General features: G+C 34.8%; 1 protein-coding gene across 1 annotated transcript in view; it reads left to right on the plus strand.

The window, feature by feature from the left end:
• CFAP47 (cilia and flagella associated protein 47) overlaps positions 1-24765 on the plus strand; it is a 489567-nt gene that overhangs the window by 211253 nt on the left and 253549 nt on the right. The window contains 3 exon segments of the mRNA XM_036839258.1: positions 14152-14249; positions 14536-14652; positions 21631-21765. Coding sequence (XP_036695153.1) covers positions 14152-14249; positions 14536-14652; positions 21631-21765 — 350 coding nt within the window.

The following is a 24765-nucleotide window of genomic DNA, read 5'->3' on the forward strand; positions in this document are numbered from 1 at the left end:
TGAGACTTTGAATTACAGTTGCTCCTAACTTAAAGGCATTAGTTTAGCAAACATAGTGACATCAAGATTGAAAGACATATATTGATATATTGGTATTAGAGAACAGTAAACATGGAATATTTTATTACCTTCTAATTGACATGCTGATAATATCAAGCAATTTGCCTTGAAACTGCAATTTAATAAGATTCAAATCTTATAAACATGTATTTGGCCCATTCAAAGATGTAAAACAAGGTGTTAATAAGTAGTTTGATTACTGAGGAATAACACTTTAACCAGAGTGTTATACAATATGTACATATATTAGAAATGAATATGTTCTTTTGTTGTAAAATTATTATGGTTCTATTTTTTACCAACAAAATGATGTACACAAGTTGTTTTCACAGAGTTTGCTGCATTTTTTAGAATAATGCATTATGGGCACTGGCCTATTTTCTGCTTTTTAAAACACTGTGTCTCATGCCTTTGCAAAGCCCTTGCACTTCCTGTTCCCTCTGCTTGGAGCTTCATTTTCTTGGATATCTTCACGATTCATTTTCCCACTTCACTCAAGACCCTGCTCAAATATCACATTATCTGAGAAGCTTTCCCAGTACCCTCTCTAAATTAGTACATCCTTCAGTCCTTCTCTTTCTTGCTTATTTTTCTCAATAGTGTTGATCCCCAGTCATACTTATACCCTGCCTTCTCCTGTAGAATGTGAGCTTCTTAACAGGAACAATCTATTCTGTTTTGTTGTTTGCTGCTGTAGTCTCAGAAAAGTGCCTGGAAAATAACAGATATCAAATATTGTTTGAGTAAATAAATAAATGAATGAAAAAATGAGTGAATAAAGGGGCACACTCAGGTTTTATATATTCCTCTACCCTATTTCAGACAATTGAGTGTATATTAGCTTACTAGTTTGTACCTGCTAGTACCAATGTAGGGATCAGGTCGAATGGTTGAGTTAGAAAGAGGCACTTTCCGTGTTCAGTATGTACCTGAGTACAGGTCTGCATGGTTAATAACTGTGGCGGTCCATGAGGAGAAGCTCTCTGAAGGGCTTTGCTTAGGTTAACTTGGGCTGAGAAAAAGTCATACTCAGTGCCCCGGATTTTTACTTCTCAACATTGACACTTACTCCACTCATCCCTCTCCATTGGTAAAGTCTCACCATGGTTACAGCTTGGTGCAGTGGTGTTGTGCAGAGTAGATGGATAGAGCTGCACTTCACACCTGTTGATTAAGAAACTCTGAGGATGGGGCCTAGCAATCTGTGTTTTAGTAAACCCTCCATGTGATTCTGACGCACTCTAAAGTATGAAGCAATTAGCCCATAGTATCGCAAAAAGCAATTAGTGCTTTTAAATTGTTCACAGAATGGTATTTATTTACCAGTTACATTTGAAAAAGAAGTCCCTTCTTTAAACAACAATTCCTTTGAAGTAATAATGACTGAGAACTTCTCCAAATTAATGTCAGACATCACACCACAGATCCGGGAAGCTCAGAGAATACCAATCAGGATAAATGCCCCAAAACCTTTATACCGAGGCATATTATATTCAAACTGCAGAAAATCAAAGATAAAGAAAGAATCTTGAAAGAAGCCAAAGGAAAAAACACCTTACCTGTAGACAGACAAAGATAAGAATTATATCCAACTTCTCCTCAGAAATCATGCATTCAGGAAGAGAGTGGAGTGAAATATTTAAAGTGTTGAGGGAAAACTAACCTATAATTCTGTACTCTGAAATTATCCTTCAATAGTGAAGGAGAAACATTGCAGAGAATAGATAGTGGGCCTCGATTACACACTTTTTGGGTAAACTGATCAGATGGCAGCTTGTAGAGTCAACCTTAAGGACAGTGTGTCCTTGATCAACCTGATGGAGCAACAAATAAAGAATTTTTCGTTGATAATGGATTTCTCAGAAACTCTTGTGAGTTTAGCATTGGAACCAACATGACAGGTTGTTTGCATATTGCGTATCTGCTGAGGTCTTGCTATCAGCACCTCTACCTCACTTAGGACAGGGCTGATACATTCCTTTTTTAAATTATTTTTTATTTTTTTCCTTTAATTTATTTATTAAAATTTTTTTTTATTTTGTTGAGGTAACATTGATTTATAACTGATACATTTCTGTCATTAGAATTTTTAAAAAAATTTTATTCACTTTATTTAAACAAAGCAAAACAAAAAACTGTTCAGCCATTTCTTTTACCTCCGTACCCCCTACCTCTTGTAATCACCAGCCTGTTTTCTGTGTCCATGAGCTTGGTTTTTGTTGTTGTTGCTTTAGATTCTACATAGAAGAGAGATCATATGGTATTTGTCTTTCTCTGTCTGACTTATTTTACTTAGCATAATGTCCTCAAGGTCCATCCATGTTGTGACAAATGGAAAGATTTCACTTTTTTTATGGCTGAATAACATTCCATTGTGTGTCCGTGTGTGTGTGTGTGTGTGTGTGTATGTATACCACAATTTCTTTAGTATTTATTTATCTATTGATTTATCCATTTATCCATTAATGGACATCTAGGTTGTTCCCATGTTTTGGATATTATAAATAATGCTGCAGTGAACATGGGGACTCGTATATCTTTTCAAATTACTGTTTTCATTTTCTTCAGATAAATACTCAGAATTGGACTTGCTGCATTGTATGGTAGTTCTCTTTTTAGTTTTTTGAGGAAGCTCCATACTGTTTTACATAGTCAGTGCACCAATTTACATTCCCACCAACCATGCACAAGGGTTCCCTTTTCTCCACACCCTCGCCAACACTTGTTATTTCTTGTCTTTTTGATAATAGCCATTCTAACAGGTGTGAGGCCATATCTCATTGTGATTTCGATTTGTATTTCCCTGATGATTGGAGATGTTGAGCATCTTTTCATGTACCTGTTAGCCACCTGTATGCCTTCTTTGGAAAAATGTCTGTTTACATCTTCTGCCCATTTTTCAGTGGGATTGTTTAGGGGGTGTTTTGCCATTGAGTTGTATGAATTTTTTATATATTTTGAATATAAGCCCAGTGATTTAATTATTCATGCCTATGTAATGAAACCTCCATAAAAATTCGGAAGGACGGGGTTCAGAGAACTTCTGGGTTGGTGAATACATATGTTGAGATATGGAGAGAGTAGTGCACTTGGAGAGGGCAAGGAAACTCTGCCCCCCTTCCCATATACCTTGCCCTGTGCACCTTTTCCATCTGGATGTTCATTTGTATTCTTTATCATGTCCTTTTATAATAAACTGATAAATATAAGTAAATTTTCCCTGAAATCTGTGATTGCTCTAGCTAATAAACTGAATCCAAAGGGGAAGGAGGTCATGGGAACCTCTGATTTATAGCTAGTTGGTCAGAAGTACAGGTGACAATCTGGACATGTGACTGGCATCTGAAGTGCACGGAGGGATTCCTTGGAATCTTCAATCTGTTGGTCAGAAGAATCAGTGTTAACCTGGACTTGCGATTGGCCTGTGAAGTAGAGGGCAGTCCTGTGGGTCTGAGCATTTTACCTGTGGAATATGATTCTATCTCAATTCTGATAGTGTCAGAATTGAGTTGAATTATAGGACACCCAGCTGGTGTCCTGAGCATTGCTTGGTGGTGTGGGACCCCTCCTCCCCAACATGCACACACATTCATGTTGGAATTGGTCTCAGAACAATTTTACATTTGTAAATAGATAAGAGCATATATTTTTAAGAGCAGAGGTTAACAACCATTATCCCCTAACATTTACTTTGTTTAAATAATCAATATTAAAATATATCTGCTAATAGTTTACAGCTTAACTCTTTGTCCATTGTGGCAGTAGAAACTGTAATCCTGTAACTGAGTACTGATTTGTCTGACTCAGTGTTGAGTCAGTATTGACTGACTCAGTATTGACCGAGGTCTTAAGTGTCAAGAGCCATGAAAGTAGCGTCAAGTCCCTTAAAAATGTAAAAGGGTTGATAAATCACAGCACAGAGAGAGAACGTTTTTTTTTCTTTTTAGGGCGAGGAGAGTTGTTGGTCTTGAATTTGTTGACTTCAGTGACTGTTCTTTAATTTATTATATATATTTTATAATTTCTTTATTCCTTAGCTGAATGATAGACATATATATTGTTTCCATTTTGTGGCTATTATGAAGAAAGCCTCTACAAACATTTATATACTAGTCTTTTATAGACATATGTTTCTATTTCTCTGAGGTAAGTATCTAGGATTGGAGTTTCTGAATCATATGGTAAGTGTATTTTTAATAATTTATCAAGATATAATTCCAATACCATAAAATTCATCCATTTACAGTATATGACTTAATAGTTTTCAGTATTTGATAGATTTGTGCAACCATCATCACAATCTAATTTTAGAACATTTTCATTGTCCCCCAGTGGGTACGGGATGTTTCTATTAGCAATCACTTCTCACTCCCCCAGCACCAGGAAAACACCAGTCTACCTCATCTCTATGGATTTACCTATTCTGGATATTTCATGTAAATGGAATCATATAATAAATATCTTTGAGGCTGATTTTTTTCACTTATTCCAGGTTCAGACATTTACAAATAATATTCCATTATACGCCTGTACCACATTGTGTTTATCCATTTATCATTTGATGAATAGTTGGATTGTCTCTACTTTTTGGCTGTTATAAATAATACTGCCATGAACATTCATGTAAAGGTTTTTGTGGACATATGTTTTCATTTTACTTGAGAATGACATAGGAGTGGAATCTCTGGACCATATGATAACTGAATGTTTAACATTTTGATAAATTTCTAAACAGTTTTCTAAAGTGCCGGTACAATTTTACTTTCCCACCATCAATGTGTAAAGGTTCCAATTTGTACACATCCTCAACAACACTTGTGACTGTTTTTTTAACTATAGTCATTAGGTGTGTGTGAAGTAGTGTTTTATTTGGGTGTCAATTGCATTCCTTAGTGACTAATGGTGTTGTGAATTCAGTATTTTCAATTTGTAATACTTTTTCTTCAACTTTTTCTTTTTATTATACTTTAGTATGTGATAATATAAGATCCTCTTAACCCTGTCCACAACTGTGTTCTTCTAAAATTAGATGGTTTATTCGCTTGCTAGGTTTCCAAGGTTGGCATTGTAATAACAAAATTTGGAAAAAATAATACAGAGAAAATGTTAAAGGAAACATATGACAAAAAATATTCAATGACTAATATTAAAAATATTAAAAAAGAATCAGGAATATTCATAATTGTAGTCAGCACAATAGGGGACTCAGAACAATGAAAGCATATTATAGAATTTAATATGGATGTGACATTTCAAAATCCATAATAAATATATTAGTTCATTTGGTAAATAGTGCTAGATCAGTTGGCTGACATTTTGTAATTAAGGTAAAGTTAACTCTGTACTATACACTATATACTATAAATGAATTCTAAATGTATGAAAAAGTATTAAGTATAAAAACAGACTATAAAATAACTTGAAAAAAATAAGTTAATCTTTATGTGAGTTTACTGTGATAATTCATTTTTTAAAACTCTAACAAGAAGAGAAGCAACTGAAAATATTATTTGTTTAGCAAATATTTATTAAACACCAATTTATATGCCCAGCACAGTTCTGGGGATTAAAGATGCAGCAGAGAACAAAAAAGCCCAAATCCCTTCTAACATTGCAGTTATATTCTAGTAGAAAGAAGTTAGCTGCCTGGGCCTCGGAAATAAATCTAGTCTCTCTTAGGTGGCAGGTGAGAATTTTTTTGTCACTCCCAACATCTTCACAAGTTGACTAATTAAAACCCTATTATCTTTGTGATTGGAGCCCTTAGTTGCTCACTGAACTGAAAAAATAGTTTAAGAAATAGAATCATAAACAGTATATATACATATATGTATGTATATATGTGTATATATATATATGTGTATATACATATATAATATATATACACAAGTAATTTAGCATTTTTAAAATACAGAACAAGTACATAAGTAGATATACATCAATTCACCAACTGTTTTACCAGTGTTTCCACTCCAGTGATTTCCTATTCAGTCATCTTCTGTTCCTAGCCCCATGATCAGGACAAACTGTCAGTTACCATTTCTGATGGTCCAAGAAGGATCAGTGCTTGTGATATCACTGTAACAGGAAGTTAAGGAATGAGGCAGACAGCCAACCATCCTTTTCCGTAATGCTCAGAGTTATTGTATAGATAATTCATTAGGGGAAAGTTCGTATCTTTTTTTTTTTCAGTATTTCATAATTTTGGCTGTAACATTAAAGTGACCTTCAGACAGTCCCAGACATTAGGTATCTGATAAGAATTCTTCTAATATTTAGCTTTTTTCAAAATGCTCTAAAAAGATTCACAAATATTATTCATCTCTTTGAAGGGAGGGAGACAAGACTCTTTATAAAATAGCTAGTAAGGGATTTTCAGCCTTGTGGAAGGAAAACATGTTTAAAATAGGACAAAATGAAAAATAGATTCAGCTAGCATCTTCTCTTCAATGTAGTGGACCACAGTTCTAATTGGACACTTGACAAAACCATGATTAATAATAATAATAGCCCACATTTGTGATATGCCAATTAAAGGTCTACGAATTTCACATATATTTGTTTATTTAATCTTCAAAACAAGCAACTTGATCAGGTAACTGTTATTACTGTTATTTAATTTAAAAAAATAAATACCAAAGCAGAGAGGTTAACATATTTTCCTAGGTGAGGTTGTGGCTGGGATTTGAATCTAAGCGGTTTGACTCCAAGGCTCATGTTAAGTAGCATTGTGTAATGCTGTTTCTTCAAAATATTAATTCTTCAGTAACTTAGATCTGTCCAGTTCTTGCTAATTCTTTTCAGCTATTCAGAGAGAGATCTTGTTTTCTTTTTCATCCACAGCAGTGGATTTTCAAATCTGGATTCCCATTGGAATCACCTGGGGAATTAAAAGAAAATTCTGATGCCGCCACCTCAGGCCAATTGAAATGGAATTTTTTGAGGTGTTGCCTGTACATGTGTAGCTTTTCAAAGCTCTTCAGGTGGTTCTACTGAACAGTGAAGGTTAAAAACTAATGTGTGCAAATACAGAAACAAGGAATAAGATTAAATAGTGCAGAAGTACCATATAACGTAAATACTTGTCCACCACAGGAAATAATATTTCCCAACATATACCTCAACTTTAAAAGAAGAAATTTATGAATAACATTGAGTTCTGAGGTTTTCTTCGTTTTGTTTTGTTGCTATCTGTTTTGATTTTACATAGCATTGATAGTCATTGCTCTGACAAGTGAGGTAATTATTACTCTCATTTCCTCTCACCTTCCTGCCCGAGTATCATCATTTTGTTAGATTTATTATACCTACATTGTCAATGCTTGTAACACGCATATCCACTCTATCAGTGTTCGACTGTGTGTCATTTTACCAGAGTTCTCCATTTTTAATTATTTTTGACTCAGCTGTTGGATGGTTGGATTTCATAATTATTTTGTCTTTCTAATTATCATTTCAGGGGCTCTAGTCTCTGAGTTCTCTTTGTAAACATCTTCATTTTATTTACATGTGAATGGCATCTTGACTGAGAATCAGACTTGGGAATCACTCTTTATTTTTCTCTGAACTCTATGGATGGTACTCCATTGTGTTATGCCTGCAAAACAGCTTTGAAAAATGAGATCAGCCTGATAACTCGTCCCCTATAAGTGAATTGCTTTCTTCGGCTTTAGACTTTTTATATTCTCAAAGTAGGTGAGGTGTTCAAGACTGTGAAACCTGTTCTAAAGCATTTCCTTTGTAAATTTGGCATATGACGTATTTTTTGTACTCCTTTTGAAGTGTAAGATATTGGTTGAAACTGAGCCATGAAGAGACTTTTTCTAACCTTCTATTAGCATAGATAATCTTGTATTATACCTGATCTTCTTCATATTTAATCTTAGAGTATATTCCACATTTCATCAGTAACTGTGATATTTACTGTAGGATTATTTTGCAGATTATGTTCATTGTGTTCTGGAATTTATATCCTCTCCTTAGTTTTGTAGGAATTTTTATAATGAATACTATAGAATTATCTGGATAGATAGCTAGATAGATATGTATCTATGCATTTTAATATGGTAAGTTAAATTGATTTTTAAATGTAAACTAAACTTGCAGTCCTGGCACAAATTCAATTTTGCCATGATAGCTAATCTTTTTTTAATACCTTTCTAGAATTAGTTTACTAATATTTTAATTTTTTGCTTCAGTTTACAAGTGATAATTTGTAAATATTTTCTGTACATTTTAGTTTTTTGTGTGTAAATCTCTAATTACTTGAAGAGTCCCTCTTTTGTAAGGGTCTCTATAATAGTGAAATTGGTTGTTTCTTAGATTTTGTAGAATTTACTGGTAAAACCATCTGGGCCTATTATTTCAAAAGGGATGATTAAATAACTAAATCAATTCTTTAATTATAGTAAGATTATTCTTATTTTCTATTTTCCACTGAGTGAGATTTTATAACTCACTTTATGAAATTAATGAATATCATCTAAATTTTTAAAATATATTAGCATAATATTATTAATCATTTGTGTCTGTTCTGTTCTATGTAGCTGCTATAATTTCTTTCTTTCTTGCATTTGATATTGTTTTCTTACACCTTCTTGTATTGGGTTGGCCAAGAACTTTTTGGACAACCCAGTATTTCTAATCAGTCTTCTCCATAGTAATTATCACCCTGGTACAGAAGAGCCTTCACTTTCTTTCTAGTTTAATGATGCACTTATATGGAGGTTCTACCAAGTATTATATACATTATCTCAATCTCATGTGGCTGACCTGATAATTATTTAGAGTTCACATATCCTAATAAATCAACTGCCTTTAGAAGCAAGATGACTTCTACATTAAAGCATATATTACATAGCATTTCCAAAGTCTTTTAAAAAATAATTTAAAATGTCCTGTGTTATCTGTTATGAATATAGGCACAGAAATCCTCAAAAATACTAGCCAACAGGATCCAGCAACATTTTAAAAGAATTAAACAAAATTACTAGATGAAATATATCTCAGGAATGAAAGATTGGTTTAGCGTGTAAATACCAATCAATGTGATACACCATATTAATAGAATATAAAGGAAAAAAACATTTCAAAGGACACAGCAATAGCAAAATCACATATCTAGCAATGATTTTAACAAGAATATATAAAAAAACATTTAAAACTCAACAATAAAAAAACAAATAACAATTAAAAAATGGGCAAAGGATTTGAATAGACATTTTAAAAATTAGAAGGTAAGTAAATGGCGAATGAGCACATGAAAAGATGCTCTATGTAATTAGTCATTAGGGAAATGCAAAGCAAAACCACAGTGAGATAGCACTTGTCACCAACTACTATGACTTAAACTATTTAAAAAAAAAAAAAAAAGAAAGGAAGTCATATTATAGCAAGTATTGGTAAGGATTTATAGAAATGAGAACCTTATACATTGCTAGATAGATTGGAAAACAGTGCAACCACATTGGAAAACAGTTTAGTAATTTTTTTGAAATATTAAAAGTAGATTAACAATATCTTCTAGCAGTTTCACTCATTGGTTTATACTCAAGATAATTGAAAACATGTTCACACAGAAACTCCTATATAAATGTCTATAGCAGTGTTATTTATAATAGTCAAAAAGTAGAAACCACCCAAATACCCATAAACTCATGAATGGATAAACAAAATATGTATGTTCATAAAGTGAAATATTATTCAGCCATAAAAAGGAATGAAGCACTGATACATGCTACAGCCTTTAACCTTGAAAACATTATGCTAAATGAAAGAAGCCAGAACAGAAGGGGATACATATTTTATGATTCCATTTCTATGACATGTCCAGAATAGACAAATCATAGTGACAGAAAGTAGATTAATTTTTTCCAGGGGATGAGGGAAGAAGGAAATGGGAAGTGACAGCCAATATGTTTGGGATTTCTTTATGTGTTCATAAAAATATTCTAAAATTATATAGTAGTGATGATTGCACAACTCTGTAAAAATAATAAACAACAATGGACTGGACAATTGAATTGGGTGAAATTTATGATATGTGAATTACATATTAATAAAGCCATTATAAAAATGTACTATTATAATACCTAAAATATTTATATAATAATTATGATATTCATAAAAATAAGTGAATGTACTTATTCCTTCAGTATATAAAATGATTCAGTTTTATGTGTAACAGCCATATCTCTAATTCATAATAATATTAGGACCAGCATTTTTATTAATATTTTAATATTTCTGAATATTTGGAGTGATATAATTGAAAAACAGATAAAAATATAACTTCCAAATTAGAATTTTAAAACATCTGTGAAACATCACTTGACTTTTCTGGTTCCTGACAAATGGGGACCAGATTAGACCACTGGTTCTCTCGCTGAAAAACAACCCTAGATCAACACTTCTCAGACAGTAATGTGAATATAAATCGCTCGGAGATTTTGTTAAACTGTTTTTATGTTTCAGTAGGTGTTGAGTGGGGCCTGAAAGTCCTCATTTCCAACAGACTTTCAGTTGATGAAGGTGCTGCTGATTCACAGAGCGCACTTTGGAGAGCAACATCTTCGTGGGAGTAGAGAAGAGAGAGTAGCTTAGATCAAAGGAACTAACATAAAAGCAGAGAAAATCCTTGGCATTCCTAAGACTGTGGTACAGTGTAATGGGGGCTTGTCAGCAGCCTTGTGTATGAATGACAGGATACAGGCATGGGATCAGAGACAGGAGAAGAGCTGTGAAGTTTGGTTCTTACCTTTTCCCAATATTGTCCTGGAGAATTATGGCCAACCTATTCACACTTGGAGCAGCAACAGTCCATGCCAACAATTGTTTGACAAGTAATATCAAAGCAGTTCCAGGGTTATGATGGGTTGACCAAAAATAGGTGCTGCTGGTTTCCACTCAGGGAGGTAGAAGACCAGAAAGAGCTTTGCTCCCACCCCTAAAATAAGAGTGACAGCAAAAGCCATACAAAGCAAATTCTCAGTTTTTTTTAAGCTCCCCTAGAAAGCTGAAGCTGGAGGGCAATAAAGTGGCCCAAAGTTCAAGGAGGAGTAGGTGCTTACAGGAAGAAGTGGGATGATAGCAATTTTCTTCTTGTGGTAGAGATAGCTAGGTGCCGAGGAGAAGAGTTAAGGTGGTTGGTGAATTGGTAGAAACCTAGTGTACTCTGATGAGAGAGCATGAAGTCTCTGGGGGCCAGAGTTAAAGGGAGAGTCTGCATCCTCTTGAAGGTTTTTACTCCGCAAACCTCCCTGGTTGCTCACAGAAAGGACTGGAGTGAGTCAGGAGAATGTGCTCCCTGTAGCGCAGACCTGGGGGGAGGGGCAGGCAATTTGCCCAGATTCCTATATTCCCTGTAGAACAAAAGTGTTCATCTGTGGGGAGAAGAGCAACACATACTGTCATCCTTAGGGCCCTGGTGAAAGCTCATTGCAGCTTCAAAAAACCCTTAAAAACAAAAAACCCCACCTCTCCCCCTGGGAAAGAGGCTGGAATTTGACATGACAATCAAGTAGAAGATCCCAAAGAATCTACAGAAAAGGTCCTAAACTAGTATAAGTGTTTATCAAGGTTGTAGGATGGATATATGATCAGTATACAAAAATAAATTCTATTTCTATGTAATGGCAGTAAACAATTGGAATTTGAAATTATCTATTTATATTTATACATATATATAATTTATCATAGCACCATTAAATTCTTAAGTGTAAACCTAACAAAATATGTGTAGAATATATGTGCTGAATGTTACGAAACACTGATGAAAGAAATCAAAGATAACTAGATAAAGAAATACACCATGCACGTGGTATTGAAAGACTCAATATCGTTAAGATGTCAAAATGATCTGTAGATTCAACGTAACCCCAGTGAACATCCTACCACACTTTTTTTTGTAGATATCAATAAGTTGACTCTAAAATGCACATGAGAATTTTGGAAGTGATGAAACTTTTCTGTATGGAAATGTGATGGTGAATACATGATAATGTATCTCTCAAAATCCTAAAAGTGTATCCCTCAAAATCCAGAAAGAGTGAATGTTAGTGTATATATGTATTTTAATCAACCAAGACATAGAAGTAGTAATCCAGGATGGAATGCAGACTGTGACAAATGAATCTAACTGCATTACAGATGTTTGACAACCTCACTGAATGTAATGGAGGAGAAAGGAGCTGACTTAATTCTCTCTTGAATATAGTACCATGACTGCATAATGTAGAACTAAAGACAAATAGAACTGTACATATACAAGTTACTCTAGTTTCTTACAGGGGGATGGGTTTGCAATTCTGAAAGTACTTTATATGTATACTGTGGCTCAACAAATAAGTAAATCTATTTTCGATAGTGAGAGCCATGTTTTTCACTGTTGAAAGAAACAAGTTAGAAATAGGCAAAGGGGGAAGGTCATAATGAACCCTGTGATGCTGGATTGCAGTTGTTGGAATTGGAAGTGACAGTATAACACTTAGGTTTTGCTATATTGTTATCTATTCATTAACTTCTAGTTAGGAAATATTTCATTAGTTTTCCTCTTGTGGTGGTTATCTTTCCTCAGTAAGATGTTAAATTCTTTCAGGGGAATTTCTGTCCCTTGTCTGATGTCGGTACAAGATAAGGATGAGATACTTAGAGGTCACAGTCTATATCCACTGCCAACTGACTGTTTCACTATAAACTTAAAAGGCTAGTAAATTGCCTTTTTCAGATTTAAGTTAGAATTGTTGTTTCTAGTTCATAGAAAAATGAATTTTGGCTACAAATTGAGACCCTTTTTATTAAAAGCTATGAGTGGCAAATATACATCAAGAAGTACATTTAGACTATAATTATTCAGACAACTAGAAATGTACATTTTACAATAATTACTTTGGTTGTATCACATCTTATATCAGACATACAATTATTTATAGATTTCTGCCAGGAAAAAAAATACTTTCAAAAATATAGTGCAGAATGTTGTTTGCTATGTGTTAGTTGAAAATTCCTAGTGATCTTTGTTTGCTAGACTAATTTTGCAATAATATACTATAGAAATCCTCTAGAAATGTTCAATGTTGCAGCGTCTCAGATGAAAAAGTACTGGGCACTGTTTCTGTGAAATATCCGGGACATCTGTGGTTCCAGAGAAAATTAAGTCTTCCAGTTCCAGGCGTAAAACAATCCTACTTTGTGAAGTCATATACATGTCATGAACATATCCCATCATGGTTTCTTCTTCGCGGAAAACGAGAATCAAGGGATTTGAGGGGGTTTATGAAGATCACCAATTTTTCCCCCTCTTTTCAGACAAGAAATTATCTCAAACCATTAAGAATCTAGGCCCTTTTGGAAACATTTTAAAAAAGGAAATGTCACATTCATCACAGCAATAATTTCTGATGTTTAAATCATCTTTCCTTCCTCCCAAATATAGGACAGGTTTGTTTTTGTTTTGTTTTTCACTAAATATCCAGATACTTTCACTTTTTTTTCCTAGTCTCAGCATAGTGTAGTCGTCTCTGTAACTGAAAACGTCTTTTTTTTTTTTTTAAACTTCTTTTATTATTCCTCCATCTTGTATTATCTTTTATAGGTCATTTCTGGTTTCTTTAAGCCATAAATCTCCAACCCCTTTCACATACTTACCCTACATGTGGAGGATTTTCTGCAGCAAATAGTGAAACTGGCACACTAAAACTTTAGAGTTACAGGAAACCTCATGCCTTCCGAGCCTCCTTACCCATGTTGATGATCATTGATCAAACATTTGAACTTCACGGTACTCAACAGAATGAGTAATTTTGAAATATCAGATTTTTTTTCTATTACTGCATGGTCGTATATTCTTCAAAGTGGTTCCAATAGAAATAAAGGAGACAGCTTGCAGTTGCCTGTAATACCTTACAGATATATTTCATGTTACTAAGCTTCTGAGGTTTATTTATTTATTTTTTTATTTCCAAAATAATATGTTTTTTCTTTTCCAAGCTAAGGCAAATTTCTCTTTGACTATTGCTCAAATTTCCATAAGAGATATAGTTAGAAAAATAAAACTATTATGATATTTACTCTCTCTCTCTTTTTTGGGGGCAGATGTTATTCCCTCTGAGAGATGGATAGTAAATTTTGACAGAGACCTTTTAAATGGCCTTGTTTTTGCAACTCTGTTAGGAGCCTATTGCCCATTTTTGGTAAGAGTCCTTTTTATGCAGAGTGGTCTTCTCTTATTTGAAAGAACTTAGCAATTAAAATTTGAAATACTTTCTGCAAACTGATTCTTTTGAAGTTTTAATTTTAAGTCATACCTACATCTGAATGGCTAGCATTCCCTTTTTATTTATTCTTTTATTTTGAGTATAATAATCTCCTACTGACAAATGTTAGTATTTAAATGATTCTTTGCTGAACTACAGAGAACAGTTAAAAAGCAGTAATTTTTATTCCGTTACTAAAAGACTTGATTGTTGTCTTTTCCAGATTGAATCTCATTTTGTAAATATGTACACACAACCGAAAAGTTCTGAACAGTATCTGCACAATTGCCTGATTATTGTGAATGTTCTTCGTGAAATTGGCTTTGACATGGACATACAGGTGGGTGCCTTAAAATCACACATTCTATAAATATTTTATGAATTTCTTCTCTTACTTTTTCCAGCTTTTTAAGTTACGGCTAGCAAATAAAAATTGTGTATATTTAGCTTGTACAATGTAATTTTTTTTGTGTACAATGTGATGATTTAACATACATATACGATGTGAAATGATTACCATGATCAAGTTAATTAACACGTCAGCATCCATCACCTCACATAGTTACTTTGTTTTTTGTGGTGAGAATACTTAGGATCTACTCTCTTAGCAAATTTCAAGCGTACAGTCCAGTATATTATTAACTATAATGACCATACTTTACATTACTTCCCCAGAACTCAGTCATCTTATAATTAAAGATTTGTATCCTTTGACCAACATCTCCCCATTTCCCCTATCTCCATCCCCTGGCTACTACCATTTAACTCTCTGGTTCTTTGAGTTTGACTTTTTTAGATTCCACATATAATTGAAATCATACAGTACTTGTCTTTCTGTGTCTGGCTTATTTCACTTACTATAATGTCCTCCAGGTTCATCCATATTGTCACAAATGGCAGGATTTCCTTCTTTTTTATGATTAAATAATATTCCATTGTAAGTATATACCACACTTTCTTTATCCATTCATCTGTCAAGAGACACTTAATGTTGTTCCTGTATTTTGGCTTTTGTGAATAATGCTGCAGTTGAACATGGAAGTGCAGATATCTGTGATGTAACTGATTTTATTTCCTTTGGATATATACCCAGAAGTGGAATTGCTGGACGATGTAGTAGTTCTATTTTTAATTTTTTGAGGAACCACAATACTGTTTTCCATAGTGGCTGCACCAATTCACATTCCTACCAAGAGTGTGCATGTGTTCCCTTTTCTCCACATTCTCACCAATTCTTGTCATCTCTTATCTTTTCGATAATAGCCATTCTAACCAGTATAAGATGATCTCTCCTTGTGATTTTGATTTACATTTCCCTAATGTGATTTTGATTTACATTCCCATTCTAACCAGTATAAGATGATCTCTCCTTGTGATTTTGATTTACATTTCCCTAATGTGATTTTGATTTACATTCCCATTCTAACCAGTATAAGATGATCTCTCCTTGTGATTTTGATTTACATTTCCCTAATGGTTAGTGATGTTAAACATCTTTTTATGTACCTGTTGGCCATTTTTATGTCTTCTTTGGAAAAATGTTGATTGACTCCTTTATAATATTCCTTTGTTCATATATTTTACAGTTTTTGTTTGTTTGTTTGTTTGTTTTTTTGTTTTTTTAGCCTAGCTTTATTTATTTATTTATTTATGGCTGTGTTGGGTCTTCGTTTCTGTGCGAGGGCCCTCTCCAGCTGCGGCGAGCGGGGGCCACTCTTCATCGCGGTGCGCGGGCCTCTCACTCTCACGGCCTCTCTTGTTGCGCTCTCTCTTGTTGCGGAGCACAGGCTCCAGACGCGCAGGCTCAGTAGTTGTGGCTCACGGGCCCAGCCTCTCCGCGGCATGTGGGATCTTCCCAGACCAGGGCTCGAACCCGTGTCCCCTGCATTGGCAGGCAGACTCTCAACCACTGCGCCACCAGGGAAGCCCTGTTCATATATTTTAAATCTAAATTGAAACAGTCTTCTCATGGGATATTGCTAAAATGTGGAAATTGAAGTATGACTTCATAGAAATCTACTGGCTGTTTTTAAATGTGTGTAATTATGTACATCTGACTGTGTAATAAGCACGCAGTTCTAGCTATAGGTCCAGTTTTCTTAAACCCCAACAATGAAGTTTAAGTGCTTTATTAATATTATCTGAGCTCTAAGAATGAATTAAAGGAGCAGATTGTTTGAATATAGATGTTCTATTATTGTTTTCCTATTTGGTAGCAAAAAAGAAGAATTTTCACCTTAGTTTTAAAATAAATATTGATGTAGAGGTCACAATGTCAATACAGAGTTTTATTATATTTAGACCTCCAAGTTATAATTCCATCTGGCCTTTCACATCATCCTCTATAGCAACAATCAAAAACATATTATATGCTTACCATTTTCTGAGACTTTAGTTTGTTACTTTAGAGTAATGAAGTAGTATAATAAATAATTCCTGACTTCAAAGAATATGCAAACTCATTGAATTATCAAGATATATGCAAGTTAAATGATAAATAATGTTCTACTGATTTAATTGTCAATGTAGGAAAAGAATAAAGCGTAGAATTCAGATAAAAGAAGAGATCAGTGTGATCTAGATTGATCCACCAAAGACTTTGTGGAGAAGGCAGGACTTACTTGGGGTCTTGAATGGTGGGTTGGATTTGGATTGGTAGTGGTAAGAGAGGGTGTTTATTCAGGCATAAGCAGAATGTAGAATGTGGATAAATGACATACATTAAGGAAATTGTGTGAATAGTTTGCCTTAGTTGGAGTTTGGGATTGGAAAAATAGACATAGGGCATATACTGGGATCTTGGGTATCAGCATAAAAAGTCAGGAGTTTACTATGTGGTTGTTGTGGGAATAAAGGTGTTTACTTTTACAGCAGTGGTGAGGATGGACCTAGACGAAAGGCACTGGAAGCAGGGAACACAGTACAATAAAAATGCCATTGCAGTTGGTCAAGGAGAAAAGTAGTTTCTCTACTCATATCATTTTAATGGGGAATTAAAATAATAAACTGATAGGGGAGATATTGTGAGGTTTGTGAGACCTGGTGACCAGACACAAAAGGACACAAGAGGACCATTACAACAAACTCTGAGTTTTCCGTTCTGTGATTCAGAAAGATTGATGATGCCAGTGCCCACTTGTGACTTGGTAGAAAGTGCTTCCTTACACCTGCTGGAGAAATGATGTTTCATAACGGCTTGCTTTTTCCTTGTATTGAGGTCACTTATATGTTAAAGTCAGTTTGTACCAGGTCTGACATTTATCTTTTATATTGGTAGAGCTATAAAGAGATACTGTAATCAGGGGTTTTGGCCAAAGAGTTCTTTTGTAAGAGTTTTAAAGATAAACTCTAATTAAATACTTTAGTGTGGAAGAAAAAAATATTATAGTTCCCGTCAATTTGACAGGTTGAATATCCTCCATGAAATATGCTAGATAGACCCTGCAAGGGATACAGATATGGTGAAACCATACTCATGCCTTCAAATATGTTACTGACTAACAGTTGCACATATATCTGGTACAAAGCAGCCAGTGCATGCCAAGAAGACATAGAAACAGTATGCTTTGGGAATCAAAGGGGGAGAGAAATCATTCTGAAAAAGGAACCAGGAAGAGTTGCATAGGACATTTGATGTTTAAGGTAACCTTTGAGAATTGGTAAGGGTTTACAAGAAACTTAAAATATCTTTGTTTAGAAAATATAATTCATCATACATTGTGATTCTCTCCTTTGCTTTTTGACTTCCTCAGATAAAGTGACTCAAAATGTTTATTTTATTGTGTAGCCAAAAAAAAAAAAAAGATTTTAAAATTTGAGTATCTACTACATAAAAAATGTAGAGAAGATGTCTAAGATTTGATGAATGGAAAAATTGACAATTAACTTAGCTGATAATTACCAAGCTTTAACGAGCCAGTTCCAGTTCCCTACCTTTTTATCAGCCTGAATTTACCCACTGCATTAAATGTCAAAGTTTTAAAAATATCACTCTTAAATTAACTTAACCATAGTGAATTAATGCTGATGCTTAGCACTGGTCCACATTTGAATCTTGTGAAATTCACCGCTGGACTTATTTATAAATGTTTAAGTTCCTTATTCATCATGTCCTTCTTTGCAACTATTGAATCAGTTGGATAAGTTTCTGTGCCAGTGTTATGCCCTGTTGGTGGAATCCTGCCAGCTGGAATGTAACAATTATTACATATCCTCCCTTTTAAAGCAAAGATATTGTGCAAATTATTTGGACTCAGCATAGAATGTATTTTTATTCCCTCATGTAGAGAGAGAGAGAGAGATTCTCCTACACAGAATTCACTGAGTAGTGATGGAAGCTAAGGGTGAATAGATAATCTAACTTTTCTCTTAAAAATGTTGTTACTTTATATCAACTTGGATGCTTTCAGCCTTAATAACAGAATTCATGAATAAAAGTGTTTTAAAAGTAAAGAAAATCAATGTTTTATGTAAGATGAATTCAGGCAGTAGAAGATTGTAGGGATAGTTATTCATTTCCTCAACAAAGTTATCAATGGTTCATTTTTGCTCAGCCCTTCTCAGCCTGCTGGCTTTGTTTTAAGCACATGCGCTAATAACCACAAAGTTCCTACTGAAAATCTTACATAACGCCATTATACAGCTGTTCTTGGTCTGGTTGAATAGGACCTCTTCTTGTGCTTCTCATTTTCCATAAAGCAAACTTTCCCAATGGTCCCACAGCATACTTCCCATCGTATATCATTGACCATAATTGCATCCCATGTTTGTAGTTAAACCAGTGTTTGAGAAAGGTAATGGAACAGCCACAAAAATTGGGAGTCTTAGTAAAGAAGAAAGGAGAAAATTGCTGTTGGCAAGGCAACCAGTAGTGTTCTCTGTAGGATTATGGTATGTCATTGGGTACTACTAGTTTTGACTGGTATCTAGTTTGAAAGCTGGGATATCTTGAAGTCATAGCAAATTAAACCCAGATGAGGACATTGAGACCTAGAGAAACCAATTGATTTAGTAAAGATTATGGCACTTTGTGGTAGCAGGACTTGATTTTAGTTTACTAGATTTTTACTCCACCATTTTCCTCTATTATGGCATTTTAAAAAAAATTCCCTGTCTTTTGTTAGTCCAGTTTGAAAATATCATCAGGGGAAAAATGGATCAATACAAGTGAGGTTCTTCTAGGTTAGAACTGTGTAGAGAAAGTGATGATTATCTTTGAAATATATCTCACATGAAAATCTTGTTTTAAACAAACATAACTTATTTTGACATTTGGCTTTTTAAGCCTAGGATTGACTAAAATGCAATTTCTTTAGGTTATTTTCATTGAAATTTATCATAAAGGTAAGACTGTGCTTTTCTGTGGTTTTTCACTCTAATACCCTGATTATCAAATATATTTTTCAATTAAGATAAACATTTTTTTTCATTTCCAAAATACTACCTCTTCATCCTATTACATATTTTTCAAAGGTGAGTTTTTGGAATAATTTTGTATTGCTGCCTATATATTTTATGCTGTAGTCACTATAACTGTTCAGAAGACTTTTACTGGCCTCAGACTTGGGAACCAGAGTATCCTGCCACTAGTTCTACCCTTTCCCCAATGAACACATTTCCCATCACTGTAGATAGCTCTCTTTGGATCACGCCCAGAGGCTGGCCCATATTCTTCATTTCGTGGGAATTAAACACTGTATTCCATTTTTCAGTTTGTCCTTATGTTGAATAATTTTCTTATATATGTTGACTAACATTGTCTTTAGTGAAGAAATGTGAGATGACAGAATACTGATGAGAAACTTTGAGGTCCTGATATATTTCTCAGTTTTCCTCACATCATACTCACTAACAGTTTTCTACCCTGCCAAGGCTCCCCCTTTTCCCCCTAATAATCTCCTCCCCAGGCACCTTTATTGGTTAGCCTTACTGCTTATTGACAGAACAAGAAAGAATAAACCTTTGTGTCCTTTCAAAGAAGGAAAAGAATGTATTCGGGAATGTGGGCTAACAGATGATCAAAGGGGCTGTCATTATTCTGTGCTAACTGCTGCCAGATTTCAGAATCAAGTGCTTTAGTTCCACATAACACTTTAGATATCCTTAGCTCTGGCACTATTTGTGTTTCCAAGCCAGGCCCAGATCATTTTCAGTTGCTAATGTGAATGTGTGCCATTAAGTCATAGTAGATATTCATTTTTGGGAAATGTTAGGAGCTCCCTGTTGACTAACAATGACAGAGCTGCTTGTTTATCAGTGGTGTTTATATGTCTTTGAGTCTTTGCCTCAGACCAATCCCAATACTTCATTGCTATGAATAATTCTTCCCTGCTACTTCCGCCTTTTTCTAGGAGATATAGGCACTACATAAACTGAGAGAAAGAATCCTTCCTCCTCCTGCTCCTGACTCTACATTTTGGGTTTAATGCACATTCTGGCTATGTTGATTGTCCTGCTGTTATTCCTCTCTAATTCTGGATTTTCTCTCAAATCTCTTCCAACAACCAGCACTAATTTATCTTGTTTATCAGTATAATTACATTTTCTGCCTTACTGTGATTTGTTCTAGGCAAAGTACTTCCCCAGCCACCTCCCCCTGCCCCTACCTGATCTGCCCGAATTGTTGCTCTTGTGTTATTCCTTGTTCTGAAATCAAGTCCCTCACCCTGGCATCCACACCCTCCTCTGTGTGGCCGTGGCAATCTTTAGTCTTTTCTTCCACAACTGGCCCCTTCTGATCTAATTATGCATGATTCGGATTGTACTTTTTCTTTCCCGAATGAACACTATACTTCCTATATCCTTGTCCTAGAGTTCTTTACCTTTCTGATAGAATATACCTTTCTCTCACTCCAAACACCAGCTTATTTAAAATCCAAGCATTCTTCAAGGCCATCCCATCTGCTACCTCCTCCTTTGGGCTTTTGCTTGAAAACCTCTTGCTATCTTTTACCTTAGTAGTTTGTCTACTATTACCTTTTACTGTATTATATACTTTAAGTCAGGGATGGTATCTTAATCACATTAGTATTTCTAGTGCACAGTATTTTTTCTGACTTCTGACTAGCTTTTATGACATCTTTGAGGCTGTGCGGTCATTGTTATATTTAGAATACATCTAATTTATCTTTTAACACATAGGTGAAGCTGTTCTGATTCACAGCAATATTTTGTTTGCTCATAGCAACATTTCAGTGTCATTGTCAATAACATTTTAAGATGTTTTAAGTAATTCAACAATTGATGTACTGTGCTTTAGCTCTTTTTATATATTTTATTTGTATTTCTTGTAATTTATAATTCTCTTCTTTGAAACTAGGCTACTGACATCTGTGATCCCAATCCAATCCCGATGCTTATGTTTTGTGTCTGCATGTATGAAAGACTTCCTGCATATCTCCCCAAGAAGGTGGTGCCCTTTCATTGTACTCTACATGACACTGTGTTGAGAGAGGTAAGGATACCTTTGGGGCCAAAATATACGTGGAGTTAAATATTTAAGTGGGTTTTAGATATTTCTTTCTCAACCCAAAATTAACAAAAGTATCAGTATGATAAAATAAGCCTTAAATGTTTTTCCTTCTAAACTAAAGGTATAGCAGAGTGAAAGGGAGAATTTTTCCTTAATAGCAATCATTACCTGCAATGAAATAATGACTCTTTCATTCATTTGAGGAATGGGGTGGGGAGATGGAAAATGAAAGTTAAGCACTTTGAAGGGAAAATCATTCAGGAAACTTGAGATCCATTTCATATACAAGAAGACTGACGCTGTAAGTAGAAACTTGTGATCGGAGTATGCTTGGCTTTCCTTTAGGGAACTTTACACATCTAGATGGATTTTGTTCAAATGAGGATATGGAAAGGGAAGTAATAATGAAAGCACTCCTGACCAGGGCCACCATTAATCCCACTAAAGGATTTTATATATGCTGGAGCTGCTAAATGTGTAACAATGAATTTTTTAATATGCAGGAAAAATTAAAAATGAAATTTTCAGTCCTGTGACCATGACAAAACTATATAAATATGTCCATGTTTTGCAAGTGTTTTCTTTGATTGAGAAATATCTTGTCAGGGATCATCAACATCACTTTGGTTTTCAAACAATATGTTTCATATGAATACTTGTGAAATATGTTGAGCATACAGTTTTGTTTTGTTTTTTTTAAATTTATTTATGGCTGTGTTGGGTCTTCGTTTCTGTGCGAGGGCTTTCTCTAGTTGTGGCAAGCGGGGGCCACTCTTCATCGCGGTGCGTGGGCCTCCCACTATCGCGGCCTCTCTTGTTGCAGAGTACAGGCTCCAGACGCACAGACTCAGTAATTGTGGCTCACGGGCCCAGTTGCTCCGCGGCATGTGGGATCTTCCCAGACCAGGGCTCGAACCCGTGTCCCCTGCATTGGCAGGCAGATTCTCAACCACTGCGCCACCAGGGAAGCCCGAGCATACAGTTTTATTTCTTATATTTGTTTAAGACTGTTCCTTCTACTAGTTTTCATAAAATCTTCAACCAGATTTATAGTTCTCTCCTTTCTCAGGACAGTCTGGGCTGTTAGAATCTTACTATGTACAGAAGTTAATTTACCTCTTTGGTCAGATCATTTTTATTCCTTGTCCTCAGGCTGTTTTATGTATTCCTCCTCATGTTAAGCTGGGGGAGTGGTAATTTGATACTTTTGATGCAAAACATGTCCATATTTGGTCTTCAAAAGATACATCCTGGTGTTTTGTAGATGTAACCTTTTTGAGAAAATAACTGTGCAGGCTCTGTGACTGTATGAGTGATGGTTAATAAGGATTCAGTTAAAAATCAGGAAAAACTCAGGTCCTTGTCTCGAAGTGTAAAGGGCTCAATTTAGGGAAAGGAAAGCCACTTCTACTGATTTTCTGTTAGCAAACATTGAGATATGATCCCTTTATTTATTTATTTTATTTATTTATTTATTTATTATTTATGGCTGTGTTGGGTCTTTGTTTCTGTGCGAGGCCTTCTCTAGTTGCTGCAAGCGGGGGCCACTCTTCATCGTGGTGCGCGGGCCTCTCACTATCGCGGCCTCTCTTGTTGCGGAGCACAGGCTCCAGACGCGCAGGCTCAGTAGTTGTGGCTCACGGGCCTAGTTGCTCCGTGGCATGTGGGATCTTCCCAGACCAGGGCTCGAACCCGTGTTCCCTGCATTGGCAGGCAGATTCTTAACCACTGCGCCACCAGGGAAGCCCGAGGTATGATCCCTTTTTAAAAATTTTATTCCTTTCCCTTTTTTGTTGGAAAAAGAGGTACAAAACTCTTCAGAGAACATTTTCAACAGTATTTTGTACGGTAATTCACTACGTGCAATGATAATTAAGGGCCTTGGGTACTCACTGGCCTAGAGCTGTAATTACAATGAAGAGGACTTTTGACTTCAGAATCAAATTTCTGAAGAGTTAGAAATGCTTTGCTTAAGCCTGCAGAAGATAGGAGAGGTCTGAATTAGATTTAAGCAGTGATTTATTTCACTTAAGTATTATTACTAGTTTTCTAATTTTGTACACATGTTTGAATTTCTTTATGCCATTTGATTATTATTTTGAAAAAGTTAATAACACAAGCTAATTTTTAAACATAAATTTTATTTGTGATGTTAAAAATCAGATTAAAGCATATTAAAATGGAAACATGATTTCTTTCCACACTTTTTACTAAGAATAATGTTCATACTTTATAGATGCGATTCTACATAGAGCTTTTATTTTTCACAAATATAATAAACATCTTTTGAAGGAAACAATAAAAATTAAATAGAAATGCAAAATAAAATATCAATTACAACATGCTTAGATTTTGTATTTCATTCAAGAAAATCACTGATTTGGAAATTGCTGAGAATCTATGGCATAGTTTGCCCGTATGCATCAACACCGTAAATGACAGTGCCTAAGTAGTAGAATGTCATTCTTATCAACGCTTTCAACCTTCCAGTATAAAGAAAAATCTCAAGAAACGGCCACTATAGTTGAAAAAGTATTTTTGTAGCTATGTGTCACAAATAGAATACTGGGACCATTAAACAATATAATGATCAGTGAAAAAATGTAGAGTGCAGTGATTTTCTGAGATACTTTTAAAAGCAATTGAACTATCTTTTTTTTTTTCCTTTTTGAAACAAAATTTACACAGGAGCACAATAGTTAAAGAATGGCTCTTATTGCAAAAGGAGAATTGAGGTTCCAAAACTTGCTTTCTTTCCTTGAACAGCTTTCCCTTCTCCCCATCTACCACTCACATGACCCCTACATGAAATCCTGGAGTTGGGTGGAATAATCTGACCACAGATGGGCCCTATGCCTTTGCATCATTTACTTATTTATTTATTTTTATATAAATTTATTTGTGTGTGTGTGTGTGTGTATGACATAATGAGAATGAGTAGCTTTCTTCAGATTTCAGGGCTGGTTATGGAAGTTCCAGGAC

This window comes from Balaenoptera musculus, chromosome X (genome assembly GCF_009873245.2).
Source record: "Balaenoptera musculus isolate JJ_BM4_2016_0621 chromosome X, mBalMus1.pri.v3, whole genome shotgun sequence".
NCBI lineage: Eukaryota > Metazoa > Chordata > Mammalia > Artiodactyla > Balaenopteridae > Balaenoptera > Balaenoptera musculus.